At 37.2% G+C, this 13,563-nt stretch overlaps 1 protein-coding gene across 1 annotated transcript; it reads right to left on the reverse strand.

Annotated features, from left to right (window-relative positions):
• Positions 1-8,456: 8,456 nt before the first annotated feature.
• LOC128526719 (hydroxycarboxylic acid receptor 2-like) lies at positions 8,457-9,503 on the reverse strand. Its single transcript, XM_053498852.1, has 2 exons — positions 9,482-9,503; positions 8,457-9,364 (listed from the first exon to the last, which is right to left on the reverse strand). The coding sequence occupies exon 2, from the start codon at positions 9,345-9,347 to the stop codon at positions 8,457-8,459; it is 891 nt and encodes a 296-aa protein (XP_053354827.1). The 5' UTR covers positions 9,348-9,364; positions 9,482-9,503.
• Positions 9,504-13,563: the final 4,060 nt, after the last annotated feature.

The following is a 13,563-nucleotide window of genomic DNA, read 5'->3' on the forward strand; positions in this document are numbered from 1 at the left end:
ATACAACATATGTTTTGAAATTTCCTACAATCTTCCATAGATACAATGCACACATTTTATTTTCTTTTTTATATAAGTGTCATTTCACAAATGTTGTCCTACAATGTACATATTCAATGCTATGAAAACAAATATACTTAATGTAACAATGTAGTCTGTTATATTATGTGCAAAAAAAAAAATCTGTAGGACAAAAAAAAATAAAATAAAAAAAAATCAATCTGTGGCGACGGTTTTGCAATTTGTCCCCTTAGATATAGACCGCACTCACCAATACTTTAACTGTTCCCTCAGTTTAACAAATCGTGGCCACGGATTAACAAACCGCACCCACGAATTTCCGATCCGTATGCTCAGATACCGTACTGTTTGCGTATTTATTCTTAACATGAGGACTTATTTTGATGATTTTATTATAAGCTTTTTACCCAGAGTTGGATGCATGCTGCACTGTTAATGTTATTATTAAATAAGGCCTATTATTGCATTTAGTTTGAGAGCAAAGGAATGACAACATAAACTGTAAATTATTTGTTTGGTATTGCTTTTTACCTTTTCCTCTCCAAACTCACACTGCATGATTTACAAAGTCATCGGATCTGTGGTGCACTAACTGTCCGTTTTGGAGCTCCAGGACACTCTAGGGGAAAAAAGGGAGACTTATTCACATAAAAACATATTCATCACCTGAACAAAATACTTTTAAAAAACTTTTTTAAACAACACTCATATAAATTTGTAAAATATGAATTAACTACATAAATTAAAGAATAAATAAGTGCAAACATGAGCAATTATAAATTATGTGCATTATAAATCAGAATAGGTGTGAAATTTTTGCACCGTCTAACATACAGTAAAGGGCACATAAAGGTGGTGGCTTTGCTAATGATTGCGTTCAACGTTAATAATATACCCATTACACTTGAAGCCATGACCACTAAAATATGACACGGTTTTTCTCTAAAACCCCTCTGTCTCTGACCTTATGCCAATCCTCTCAGTTCCTGTTCTCCTTGTTTGTTCTGTCCATCAAAACCTTGTGTTTGAAGGCTAATTCCATTTTGGAGCTCCAGGACACTGTAGGAGAAAAAAAAGGAGAATCATTCAAATGAAAACATATTCATCACCTGAACACAATATATCTTTGGGAAAACCAACATCAAAAAGGAATAAATATATACAGTGGTGTGAAAAACTATTTGCCCCCTTCCTGATTTCTTATTCTTTCTGATCATTTTCTGGTAGTCTAAATTTTCAGTTTCTGATCATAAAACACATTTAACTATTAGTCAAAGATAACACAAGTAAACACAAAATGCAGTTTTTAAATTATGGTTTTTATTATTTAGGGAAAAAAAAAATCCAAACCTACATGGCCCTGTGTGAAAAAGTAATTTCCCCCTGAACCTAATAACTGGTTGGGCCACCCTTAGCAGCAATAACTGCAATCAAGCGTTTGCGATAACTTGCAACGAGTCTTTTACAGCGCTCTGGAGGAATTTTGTCCCACTCATCTTTGCAGAATTGTTGTAATTCAGCTTTATTTAAGGGTTTTCTAGCATGAACCGCCTTTTTAAGGTCATGCCACAACATCTCAATAGGAATCAGGTCAGGACTTTGACTAGGCCACTCCAAAGTCTTCATTTTGTTTTTCTTCAGCCATTCTGAGGTGGATTTGATGGTGTGTTTTGGGTCATTGTCCTGCTGCAGCACCCAAGATCGCTTCAGCTTGAGTTGACGAACAGATGGCCGGACATTCTCCTTCAGGATTTTTTGGTAGACAGTAGAATTCATGGTTCCATCTATCACAGCAAGCCTTCCAGGTCCTAAAGCAGCAAAACAACCCCAGACCATCACACTACCACCACCATATTTTACTGTTGGTATGATGTTCTTTTTCTGAAATGCTGTGTTACTTTTACGCCAGATGTAACGGGACACGCACCTTCCAAAAAGTTCAACTTTTGTCTCGTCGGTCCACAAGGTATTTTCCAAAAAGTCTTGGCAATCATTGAGATGTTTTTTAGCAAAATTGAGGCGAGCCTTAATGGTTTTTTTTGCTTAAAAGTGGTTTGCGCCTTGGAAATCTGCCATGCAGGCCGTTTTTGCCCAGTCTCTTTCTTATGGTGGAGTCATGAACACTGATCTTAATTGAGGCAAGTGAGGCCTGCAGTTCTTTAGATGTTGTCCTGGGGTCTTTTGTGGCCTCTCGGATGAGTTGTCTCTGCGCTCTTGGGGTAATTTTGGTCGGCCGGCCACTCCTGGGAAGGTTCACCACTGTTCCATGTTTTTTGCCATTTGTGGATAATGGCTCTCACTGTGGTTCGCTGGAGTCCCAAAGCTTTAGAAATGGCTTTATAACCTTTACCAGACTGATAGATCTTAATTACTTTTGTTCTCATTTGTTCCTGAATTTCTTCGGATTTTGGCATGATGTCTAGCTTTTGAGGTGCTTTTGGTCTACTTCTCTGTGTCAGGTAGCTCCTATTTAAGTGATTTTTTGATTGAAACAGGTGTGGCAGTAATCAGGCCTGGGGGTGACTACAGAAATTGAACTCAGGTGTGATAAACCACAGTTAAGTTATTTTTTAACAAGGGGGGCAATCACTTTTTCACACAGGGCCATGTAGATTTGGAGTTTTTTTCTCCCTTAATAACGTAAACCTTCATTTAAAAACTGCATTTTGTGTTCAATTATGTTATCTTTGACTAATAGTTAACGGTTTTTGGTGAGCAGATACATTTAAGTGTGACAAACATGCAAAAGAATAAGAAATCAGGAAGGGGCAAATAGTTTTTCATACCACTGTAATAATAAAATAAGTAAATTTAAAAAAAGACCAATATGACAGCCAAAAACAAAAATCTAAAGCTAAAATATATACTGTTTTGCTTTTGATGCCAGCTGCTATTTCCATTTCAAATAGCACTGAAAATAGTAAGCACTGAAGACATTTTAAATAAAACACATTTTTCCCTTGAGGTTTAAGAACTAGGCTACTTCACAATTATACCAATCTTGTATCAATAAAAAATTAGCATATTCATCAAGTCTGGTAAATTAAATTATTTTTTTAAACAACACCCATATAAATTTGTGAAATATGAATTAACCGTGCGACGAATCCCTACCAAAATTCATAGCGGTATAACATACGTGGGGGTTGTCTTAAAGCTTTGGGGCGTGGAACGGTCCAAACTTTTTTGTTGAAGAATAATAAGTATGCCTGTGCAATTGCATAGGCACACCTAATAATAATAATAATAATAATAAGAAGAAGAAGAAATACAGATGAATTTTGAAAAATTCATTTTTGGGGAATTTTGGGAAAACCGTGCAACGAATCCCTAAAATTTATTCCATAGCAGTCCTGATCGAGCCACACGAAACGGTGTAGGAGCAGCTAAAAATAGTAACTAATTCTATTCACCTCAGGCAGCAGCTCAAAAAATGAACCAATGCTACTCACCTCAGGTAGCAGTTAAAAATATACACGAATTCTACTCACCTCATGTAGCAGTTAAAAATATACACTAATTCTACTCACCTCATGTAGCAGTTAAAAATATACACTAATTCTACTCACTTCAGGTAGCAGTTAAAAATAGTAACTAATTCCATTCACCTCAGGCAGGAGTTAAAATAGTAAATAATCTATACACCTTAGGCAGCAGCTAAAAATATGAATTAACGCTACTCACCTCAGGGAGCATTTAAAAATAGTAATTAACGCTACTCACCTCAGGTAGCAGTTAAAAATTTAAACTAATGCCACTCACCTCAGGAGAATTCTGGAAAGTGCAGACTTCTGGGCAGGGTCACACTATTGCTCAGCCAATCAGAAGTCCAAGTGCAGGCCGTCTCTGGGCAGCGTCACAATAAGGCCTTGTTCACACAGGCGTTAAGTTTTTGGATGAACGAACGTGCTCTGAACGTCCTAGACGTTTACGTTGCGTTTTGTAGTGGCGCTTAATTGACTTCTACACCGGCGTTCGTTTGTCTCTGTCTAACGTCAGCCTGCAGCCCCAACGGTAGTTTGTGTGTTAACCTGTGGGGGCAGTGTGTCGGGAACTGAATATGAAAGCCCGCCGCTACCGGGTTCACTTTCTGACTGCTCAACGTCGGATTAAAGGAAGGTTTTTTTTGTGGTTTAAAAAACATGCAAAAATTTCCGCGTAAGTTTTTTAACAATTATTTTATTTTATTTAGCCCCTTTCCGCATTTCCCTATGTATAGCATGTAGGATCATGGGATATATCCGGTCCTCCGAAGCATAAAATGAGCGCGCAGAAAACGAACTAGAAGCGGTTTCCTTGCGTTCGTTGGGTTTTGAACGCCAAGAAAAAGCTGCATGCAACGTTTTTTTAATGCCATATAAACGCGCAGCCGGACAAACGCACGTCACCAAAGCCCGTGTGAACACTCTCATTGACTCCTATGTGTAGAAAACACTCTGCGCTTGATCCGCGCTCACCGGACACTACGAACGGAAAAAAAACGCTCGATTTTAACACCCGTGTGAACAAGGCCTAATGCTGAGGTAATCAGAAGCACAATAACATAGTTATGCAGCCGTATTTTTTTGTCTTTTGTTGATATATGGGAAGGGTAGTCTACAGAGTTTTGCACATTACAATTAATGTTAAAAATTTTGTTTTTACATGTAGCAAGTAAAAATATTAACCAATGTTACTCACCTAAGGAGAATTCTGGAAAGTGCAGGCCATCTCCAGGCTGTGTCACAATATTGCTCAGTGCAATCTTCAGTTACACAACCAATAGTCACGCAGCCTTTCTCTTTTGTCGATAATTGTGAAGGGTGCTCTAAATGGTTGCTAAGGGCGTGGCTTATTAGCATCATGATAAACGCAGTAAAGTGCTGAGTTTTAAACTTTAAGTGAGAAAAAGAGAGACTGTTTATCAATAAACGGCTGTGAAGACTTGTTACTATAGTAAATCCTGTCAGTGGTGGAGGGGGGTAGGGGGGGCACGCACACTGCTCTGGGTCAGACACAGACAACGGCAAACAGGAACTAAGCTCTTAAACAAATGCTTCCCAACAGAATACCGTAGGTCCGATCACCAAAAATCTTTTACCGTGAGTGGCAGGAACTTCCGGACTACAACATATTGAATTCTCATGCCTGTAGAGTGTATTATACTGACGTGGTGACAGTGTAAAAACACCCTAAGACACCCTCTGATGTTAAATGCGAGCCAAAATTTGAGTACTTTTGAACAGCAAACAGGAATTAAGCTCTCAAGTGAGTAAACTGGACAGCAAGATAAATACACAAAACTAACTGTCTTTTCAACACAGAAAAGCAATGAATTATCAACATTGATTCAACATTACTTAGCATTGAATAATCAACCTCAACCAAAATGATGATTCTGATGAAATTTTAACATTGAATCAATGTCACCTTGCTACCTGGGTATTGACTCAGGGGGCTGAATAATTACGCACACCCCACTTTTCAGTTATTTATTTGTAAAAAATGTTTGGAATCATGTATGATTTTTGTTCCACTTCTCACGTGTACACCACTTTGTATTGGTCTTTTACATGAAATATATATATATATATATATATATATATATATATATATATATATATATATATATATATATACATATATAAGGGCTACACGATAACAGAAAAAATTATCACGATTATTTTGCTCCAAATTTTTATCACGATTAATAGTAACGATTATTCCTTTGGTAATGAACTTTTATTCACTTGTGTTTTCCTTATTGTATTTTACAGCCACAAATAAAGAAAAATAAACAAACCGAACATGTTGAGAATGAAAAGTTTTTCATAGCTGTGGTAAATATATAAAATTAAACTGCCTCTTTTACATCAACTTGTAATAAAATCAAATAAGAATAAAAAAAATTACATGTTACAGAATAGTATTTGACTAATGAAATATTTTTTTACTTTTAAATGTATCTAATTTGATAGATTAGCAGAATAAAAATGATTATTATACTGTAGACATATGACTCATTGTCATTATAATATCACTAAAACAACAACGACAATTAATATTTTTAAGTTGTCAAATTGTTTCAATATATCTGGGAAAAAAACATACAACTTACCGAGGGCTAAATGAAGTCTGTGACCAAAGCAGTGTAGCCTCGGCCAGTTATTCACAAATGCTGCCCTAATCATATTAGCTGCGTTGTCCGTTGTGATACACACAAGTCTTTCTTCCACCAAGCCCCAAAAAAAAGCTCAGTGTGGAGTCCTGTGGGGAAGAAGCTGGCTCTAAACCTGCCAGTTTTGGTGCGAATGCTCCTGTACCCTCACCTGGAAAGGACTTATCTCTTATGATACTGCATGCTCTGCACAGACATTTACTGTGATTATGATGTTTGGTGGCTGGTAGCTGAATGCCAGTGGTCTGTTTTTTTTTTTTTTTTGTTGTTGTTCGTTTTTCCCACTCATTGACGCTTTTGGACTCCTCAGAGATGCCACAACATATTGTGTCTGAGCTGTCAGAATTCAGGTAATGTTTTGACAATAAAAGCTTGTTAGGATCTAGGATGAGAGATTAACTTTCCTCAGTCTCCCCTGCAAGAAGTTGTTGTGCTTTCCTAACGATCCTCAGAGATGTGCGCACAGAGGAAGTTCAAGCTGGGAACACATTCTACTTTGGTCCCTTTGATGTAGACCGTAGAGTTTTTGCTGTATTTTGGAAGTCCTTAATCAAAATGCCGTAATTTAAAATCCTGGCTTTATTTCATAATACTTGCTTTTACGCATCTTCTAATACACCTGTCCTTGCTTTACCTAACAGTAATGCAAGAATTAGCGTCAGCTGCCTGCATTTGGGACCAAATATAATGCAACTTTTACTGCTGTTCCCACAGGACATGATTACATGATTACACACATCTGTATGCATGCATGTAAGAAAATAATAGGTGATGGGGATAAATGTAATAAAAAATGTAACTATACATTTCGTTTTTGTTTGGATTATAACTACCCAATACGGCTATTGCACAAGTTAAGGATAAGCGATCAGTTATGATATTTGAAAAGATTTGTATTCTAGGTATACAAACACTACACAATATGTCAAGAACAATTAGATACCCAGTAATCGTTTATGAAATTGCATCATTGCTAATAAAATCTAAAAAATATTGTACACTGCAAAAGAAAAAAACCTGTGGTGTTTATTTTTTTAAAAACCTTTTATGTCCTTCCCTGTTCTCCATGATTAAACATCTTACCACCGTTCAGAAAAGATAGATAATAAATAATCCTGCTAGCTGCTGTCATTTGGCTCATTGATATTGCCAAGACACAACTAATTATTTTTCAACCTTAATTAAGAAGGCAGTGCCAGGGATTTACACGATCACCAGGTTTTTCCACCTGTGTTGCGTCTCGACCACCTCCTAATTAATCCCTAGACATTTTCATTAACAGCTTAATTAGAGCAGGTTTTATGTTACCGAATATATGGCGTCATCGTAGAGAAACGAGGAAAATGTCAGCGTGAAGGATGGAAAGGTAACGAAAGGATCTATCAGCATGGAAAAAAAAATAGAATTTAAACTAAGGTATGTTGTCTTGTATATATTTTATCCAGTATAAAACATTAATCTTTCACATCAAGGGGTCTTCAAAGCCATACCTGGAGGGCCAGTGACCAGCACAGTTTGTAATTCACCAACACCTAAACACACCCACTGAACCTTGTAATTAACAGATTAGTTAAATCAGCTGTGCTTGAGAAGAAGAATCACCAAACTTTATTCAGAGTAATATTTCAGTCATTTTTATATTTTAGTCATCTTTAGTTCTTGCCTATCTATAATGTACAGTATAATCAATATTCTTATTATGCATAAGAGATATGGGCTCTTCTAACAAAGTTTGAAGATGATAAATACAGGAAGTAATGTTTAAGCAGAATGTATTTGTTCAATTCTACTCTAAGGATGCTTGGTAACAAATTCTGCTAAATGATTTATACCAATGGTAGAATAAAAAACATTACAATTTTTTATTCTAAAAAAACACAGAGTGTTCCTTGTCACCCTCTATGCTAAATGTCAAACAGAGCCAGGATCCATGCATTATGAGAAAACATGAGATATTATATATGCTTGTTCCAAAATGCAAACAAAGCTGAAACAAATCATTGCCTCTGTGAGTTTCTGTGTCTAAATATATGCTGTAAGTTGTTTAAAATAGGCTTTTTAACTTTTCAAAAAAGAAACTATATTAAAGCAAAAAAAAGATATTCTGTTCTTTTTTCTTTCTGTTAACTTATTTTTGTTAATTACACAAAGATGAAAGCATCAGATTTACAATAAGATAAATCAAAAACTCCAGTATTAAAACATTAGGCACATGGATTACAATAATTATTATAATCTAATGTATTACAAATTCTATCAAGTAAAAAAATAGAGTTCTTTATTCACTGACGTTTCCTGATTTTTTTGAAAGTCCCTTCAGACAGGAGCAAAAGTTTAGCCTGACCACCCTGGAGATGTAAAGTATCGGCTCAATGGTGCTACTCAAGTCCATGATGGTATAGATGGTGACGCTGATTTTGCAATGAAACTGGACAAACGTGTAGGTAGGAATGAACGGCATGAGTACCACTGGTGGCAAATAATTAAACACGATGATAGCCAGCAGGATGAGCACCATTTTAAGGGCTTTCTTCTTCACCGGATTTATGACCTCTTTGCCCAGGACACTCCTGCGCAACACCCAGATTATAGAGATGTTGCAAAAGATCATGATAAAGAAGGCTGACAGGATGAGGGCGCTGAACGCCTCGGTTACACTCATTATTCCCAGAATGCTTTTGGTGAGTGAATAGGCCAGGAGCAGCGGCCATAAGAAAGCTGAGAGGCCCATTCGTATGCGGTTGTTGATAAAGTTTGTGAAAAAGATAGGGTGCACAACGGCAATGTACCTGTCCAAGCAGATGCAGGTAAGGAACAACGGTGCCATGTCTTTCACGCCATAAGCAAAACGTTGCAAGAACCAGATACCCCAGTGGTCCAGGTATAGACGGTTTAGCAGTTCTACGGGCGTCATCAGGCAGAAGAAGGTGTCCATTACGGCAAGGTTTAACATGAAGATGTCGGATGTGGAGCCTTCGCTTTTGCGAGTTGAGATGCTCCATATCACCAGCATGTTGGAGGGGAAGCCAAAGACTAAGTTGAAAACTTTGCCAAAAAAGTAAAATACGAAAGCGTACGGAGCCTCGGCACACTGCTCGTAATTGTACCACAGAGGTTGACGCCAACCAGAAGCTGTAATGTTTTGGGGTAGTTCAGAGGTATTACTCATCTCACCGTTATTGAGACCTAAAAGGGAAGCACAGATTTTGGTTTTTCTTCCCTTTTCCTCATACTTATCTACATACTTAATCATCAAGCTTTTATACTATCACCTTCCAAAAAAAATACTTTTGGATCACTTACCACTCTCAATCACCAAACTGCTCTTGCTTCGAAAGCTTGACTTGCTGTATTATATTATTTTCACACCACACTTTGACGGTGTCTCCCTTTAGCATCTTTTCATCTGTTGCACCCAGGTATAAGCACACCAAAGTCACTGCATTTTAGCCAGGACCAATCAGTGCAGCCTTTCTAACCTAAAGCCAACGATGGTACGCCAGCCTGATTGGTCAAAGTCGGGAAAGGATGTGATCGTTTGGATGGCCTTTAGGTAGACAATGCCCCTTGATGGGAGGGAACGATCGGTACCGGTGATGCAACTGTAGAGAGACTGCAAAACTTTAAGTAAACAAGTGATGCAAGGCCGAAATGAGAAAATCTAATGTAACATGTTACAAATGCATATTTCTGGCAGTCAGCAGGTTCCAAGCTGTTTCCGAATAAGAGAGTAGCTGACCAGAAGGAGGGGCATGGGACTAAAATTCCTTTTTTTTGTTCTTTAAAAATGGACTGTAAACAGTCAGTCTAATAAAGGTAAATATGGATGCATACAGTAGGCTGCCAAAGTCTGGGCACTGAGAAATGTAATTACAAAAAAGAAATTTTATGTAATGCAAAAAGTGGATTCATTGCATCAAGTCACACTAAGTTCCATTTAGAACATGTTGTTCTAGATGTTTTTTGTTTGTCTGCCTAATATACAGTTTGGGTGCTCCAACCCTGCCCAGAAGCAATAAATATAGAGTAATCAGCCATTACATTAACACAACTGTCAGGTGACCTAAACAACATCAATAACCCGTCAACTGGTGACAGGATCATGGACACCCATGCCTACGGGGATGAAAAGCTAGGCAGTCTAGTCCAAATCTGTCCAAACTTTTGAAAATTGCTGGGTAAGTTAGTGCTAATCATGAAAGAAAGGCACCAGAACACCCAGTGCACTACAGGCTACTGTGCAAGAGCCTAAGGCCACTGATCCGGTCTTATAATAATTGAGCACCGATTGGAGGTAAATGACAAACAAGTCCACAGAGGCCCCCAGCGAGCCCACAGCACTTGAAGATCTGCTGCCAACTTCCTGGTGCTAGATACCACAGCAAACCTTCAGAGTCTCTATGGAGTCATGCCCCGAGGGGCTAGGTCAATAGCAGTAGCACAAAAGGAACCCAAAACCTATTTGGTTTTAATGTTACAGCTGATCAATGTACAAATTACACTTGAGGAACCCTTTTTTTTTCATAGTGCAGATTGTCTCAACCCTTTAGGCTCTACATTACATATATGCTTTCCTATACAGCCGGTCCCAAAGTGCTTTATGCCTCTTATACCACAGCAATTTTATAAATTAATTTATGAAAAACAAAAAATATATTTTTTTTAACAAAATATTTAAAAAATGAATAAATGAATTAATGAAAAACAAAAATGAAAACATCATTATTTCATTTTACATTTTCTATTAAACAAATTAGTTCCTATAATGACCTATATCATAGCAGCTATACACAGTTCCTTAACAGAAACATATTTTTTTTTCTTTCTCTTGACATTTTAAAGGCATCAAGCATCATTTTACCAATAATTGCAATGTCCCAAGGACTTTCCTGTGTCATTATTTACACAAGCTAACAGATGCTTGCAATTGATTAAGGAAGATAGTATGGCTGTCTATCCCATCAATGAATTAGGATCTGTTACACTCTCCATGCAAGGTGGTGGACATTGTCATTATGATTGAAACTCATGTCCTCCCAGTGTTAAGGCAAAACCTTGAATACTTCCACCACTTAAGAATCATTTACAAAATTTTAACTGATTCTTTGTGTTTTGTGCATCAGTACATTTCTGCAGTTTTCAGGCCTTTTTCTTCCCAACAGTGCTTGTGCCTGCATTGCTACATGAGTCCTTTGTGGCTATCATTTCCCCATATTAAATTTCAGCAAGTACTGAGTGTGGCCACCTGGGGTGCAATGTTCAGTCTCTGCTTGATTAAAAACTTTAAGAGCTATGATTCCACATGGATAAAATGCACTGCAGTGTCCCAGCCCACCCACACAGTCATTCTGCCTTTCAAGACTATCCAGGCTTTCAAGGCTTGGGGTTCACAAAAACATACTGATCTGTGCATACAGTGCGGTGAAAAAGTATTTGCCCCTTACTGATTTGCATATTTGTCACACTTAAATAATTTAGATCAAACAAATTTTAACATTAGACAAAGATAAAAAGAGTAAATACAAATCATAAATTTTTTCAACCATGAATTCATTTATTAAGGTGAATAATATATATTAAAAAAAAAAAGTCCAAATCCTTGGCAAAAGTTTGCAATAACTGGCAATGAGTCTTTCACATCACTGTTGAGGAATTTTGGCCCTCTCTCCTTTGCAGAATTGTTTTAATTCAGCCACATTGGAGGCTTTTCAAACATGAACGACCTGTTTAAGGATCTCAGTCAGCCCATACTTTGACTACTCCAAAACCTTCAGGGGTAGAATTGCTGGTGTGTTTCTGATTATTGTCCTGCTGCATACCTCAAGTACACTTAAGCTTGAGGTCATAAACTGATGGCTGGACATCTATCCTTCAAGATTTACTTGTAGAGTGCAGGATTCAGGCAAAGCAGCCCCAGTCCATCACACTACCACCACCATGTTTGACTCTTGGTATGATGTTCTTTTTATGAAATGCTGTGCTAGTTTTATGCCAGATGTAAGAAGACACACACTTCCCAAACGTTTAATTTTCATCCCATCAGTCCGGAGAATATTTGCACAAAATTCCTCGGGCTAGTCAAGATGGTTTTTGGCGAATGTTAGACCAGCCTTTGTGTTTTCTTTGGTCAGCAGTCGCTTTCACCTTGGAACTCTCCCCTTTTTGCCCAGACTCTTTCTTATTGCTGTATCGTAAACACTGAGGCATTGAGGCAAGTGAGGCCTCTCTCTCTATATATAGTCTGAGCTTCTGTCCTTTTGGCGTTTGGAAATGTCCTGCTAAACAAGCTGATGACTCACAATATTACAAACACAGTTTTATTGCAGCTATAAATGCAGTTGAGACTAATTTAATTCTAAGTTGTTTTCATCCAGTTATTATTACTGTCGTTGTTAATAGGTCTGAACTGTACCCTGACTTATTGAGAAAAGCTGTGTACACTACTCTCCTCTCAGATGGAACATTTAATGACCTGTGCGCCACTGCTTTTCCCCAAAGTGGACACAGAAACAGGAAGTGAGTCGGTTCTTATTTTAGCTCTGAACTGTAAAACAGCCCTAAAGTAAAACACATGACGTCCATTGTGTGATTTTCTTAAGGTTTGGGAAGATTTAGTAATGACCACCAGGGGGCGAGCAAAACCTGCAGCAGAGGCAGAGTTTTCCAAACTACTGCAATCTGTAACTGATTTACACACACACACACACACACACACTACGCAGCTTAGACATTGTAGCCTATTATTATGCACAAAAATGTAATTGGAAACAGAGTAAACAGTATTTATCTTCTTATTTCCTAAGGCAAGGCTATACACAGAAAAATGTCATGTGCTGAAAATGTAAGAGGTCAGGTTTCATATCTAGGCCTAATGAACTGGTATGACATTTGTACAGTATGCCTTGGTGCTTGTTTTGGAAATTATATCAATCTTGGGCTTATATGGTAAGCTGTCTTTGTTTATATATACAGTAGTCATATATAGCTAGAAGGTATATATGGAAATTTAATTCCTAATGGAAATTTATTTACATATGAAATAGATTCTGATTTAATCAAGACAAAGTACAATAGAGTGTTACTGTTTTCTATCTATCTATCTATCTATCTATCTATCTATCTATCTATCTATCTATTATCAAAAATAATATATATAATGATAGCAAATGTCTTTATTTCCTACTGTTATGTGTTTTACTGCTGCTGCATTATATATGGTTCCTGTATAAATTAGTGCACTAAGGCAAATGTAAAATAAACAAATATAATATAGCATATCTATCTGTTACCCTGTCGATCCGTACATGTGTTTATTATTGTCTCCATCTATCTATGTTTATATTATTCTGTACCTTTTCTGAATAAATGTTATTGCATACTCTTTA

Source organism: Clarias gariepinus, chromosome 6, assembly GCF_024256425.1.
Source record: "Clarias gariepinus isolate MV-2021 ecotype Netherlands chromosome 6, CGAR_prim_01v2, whole genome shotgun sequence".
Lineage (NCBI taxonomy): Eukaryota > Metazoa > Chordata > Actinopteri > Siluriformes > Clariidae > Clarias > Clarias gariepinus.

Excerpts from the sequence above, each read along its gene's own strand:
- LOC128526719 (XM_053498852.1), bottom strand. The coding sequence starts at position 9,347 with ATGAGTAATACCTCTGAACTACCCCAAAACATTACAGCTTCTGGTTGG.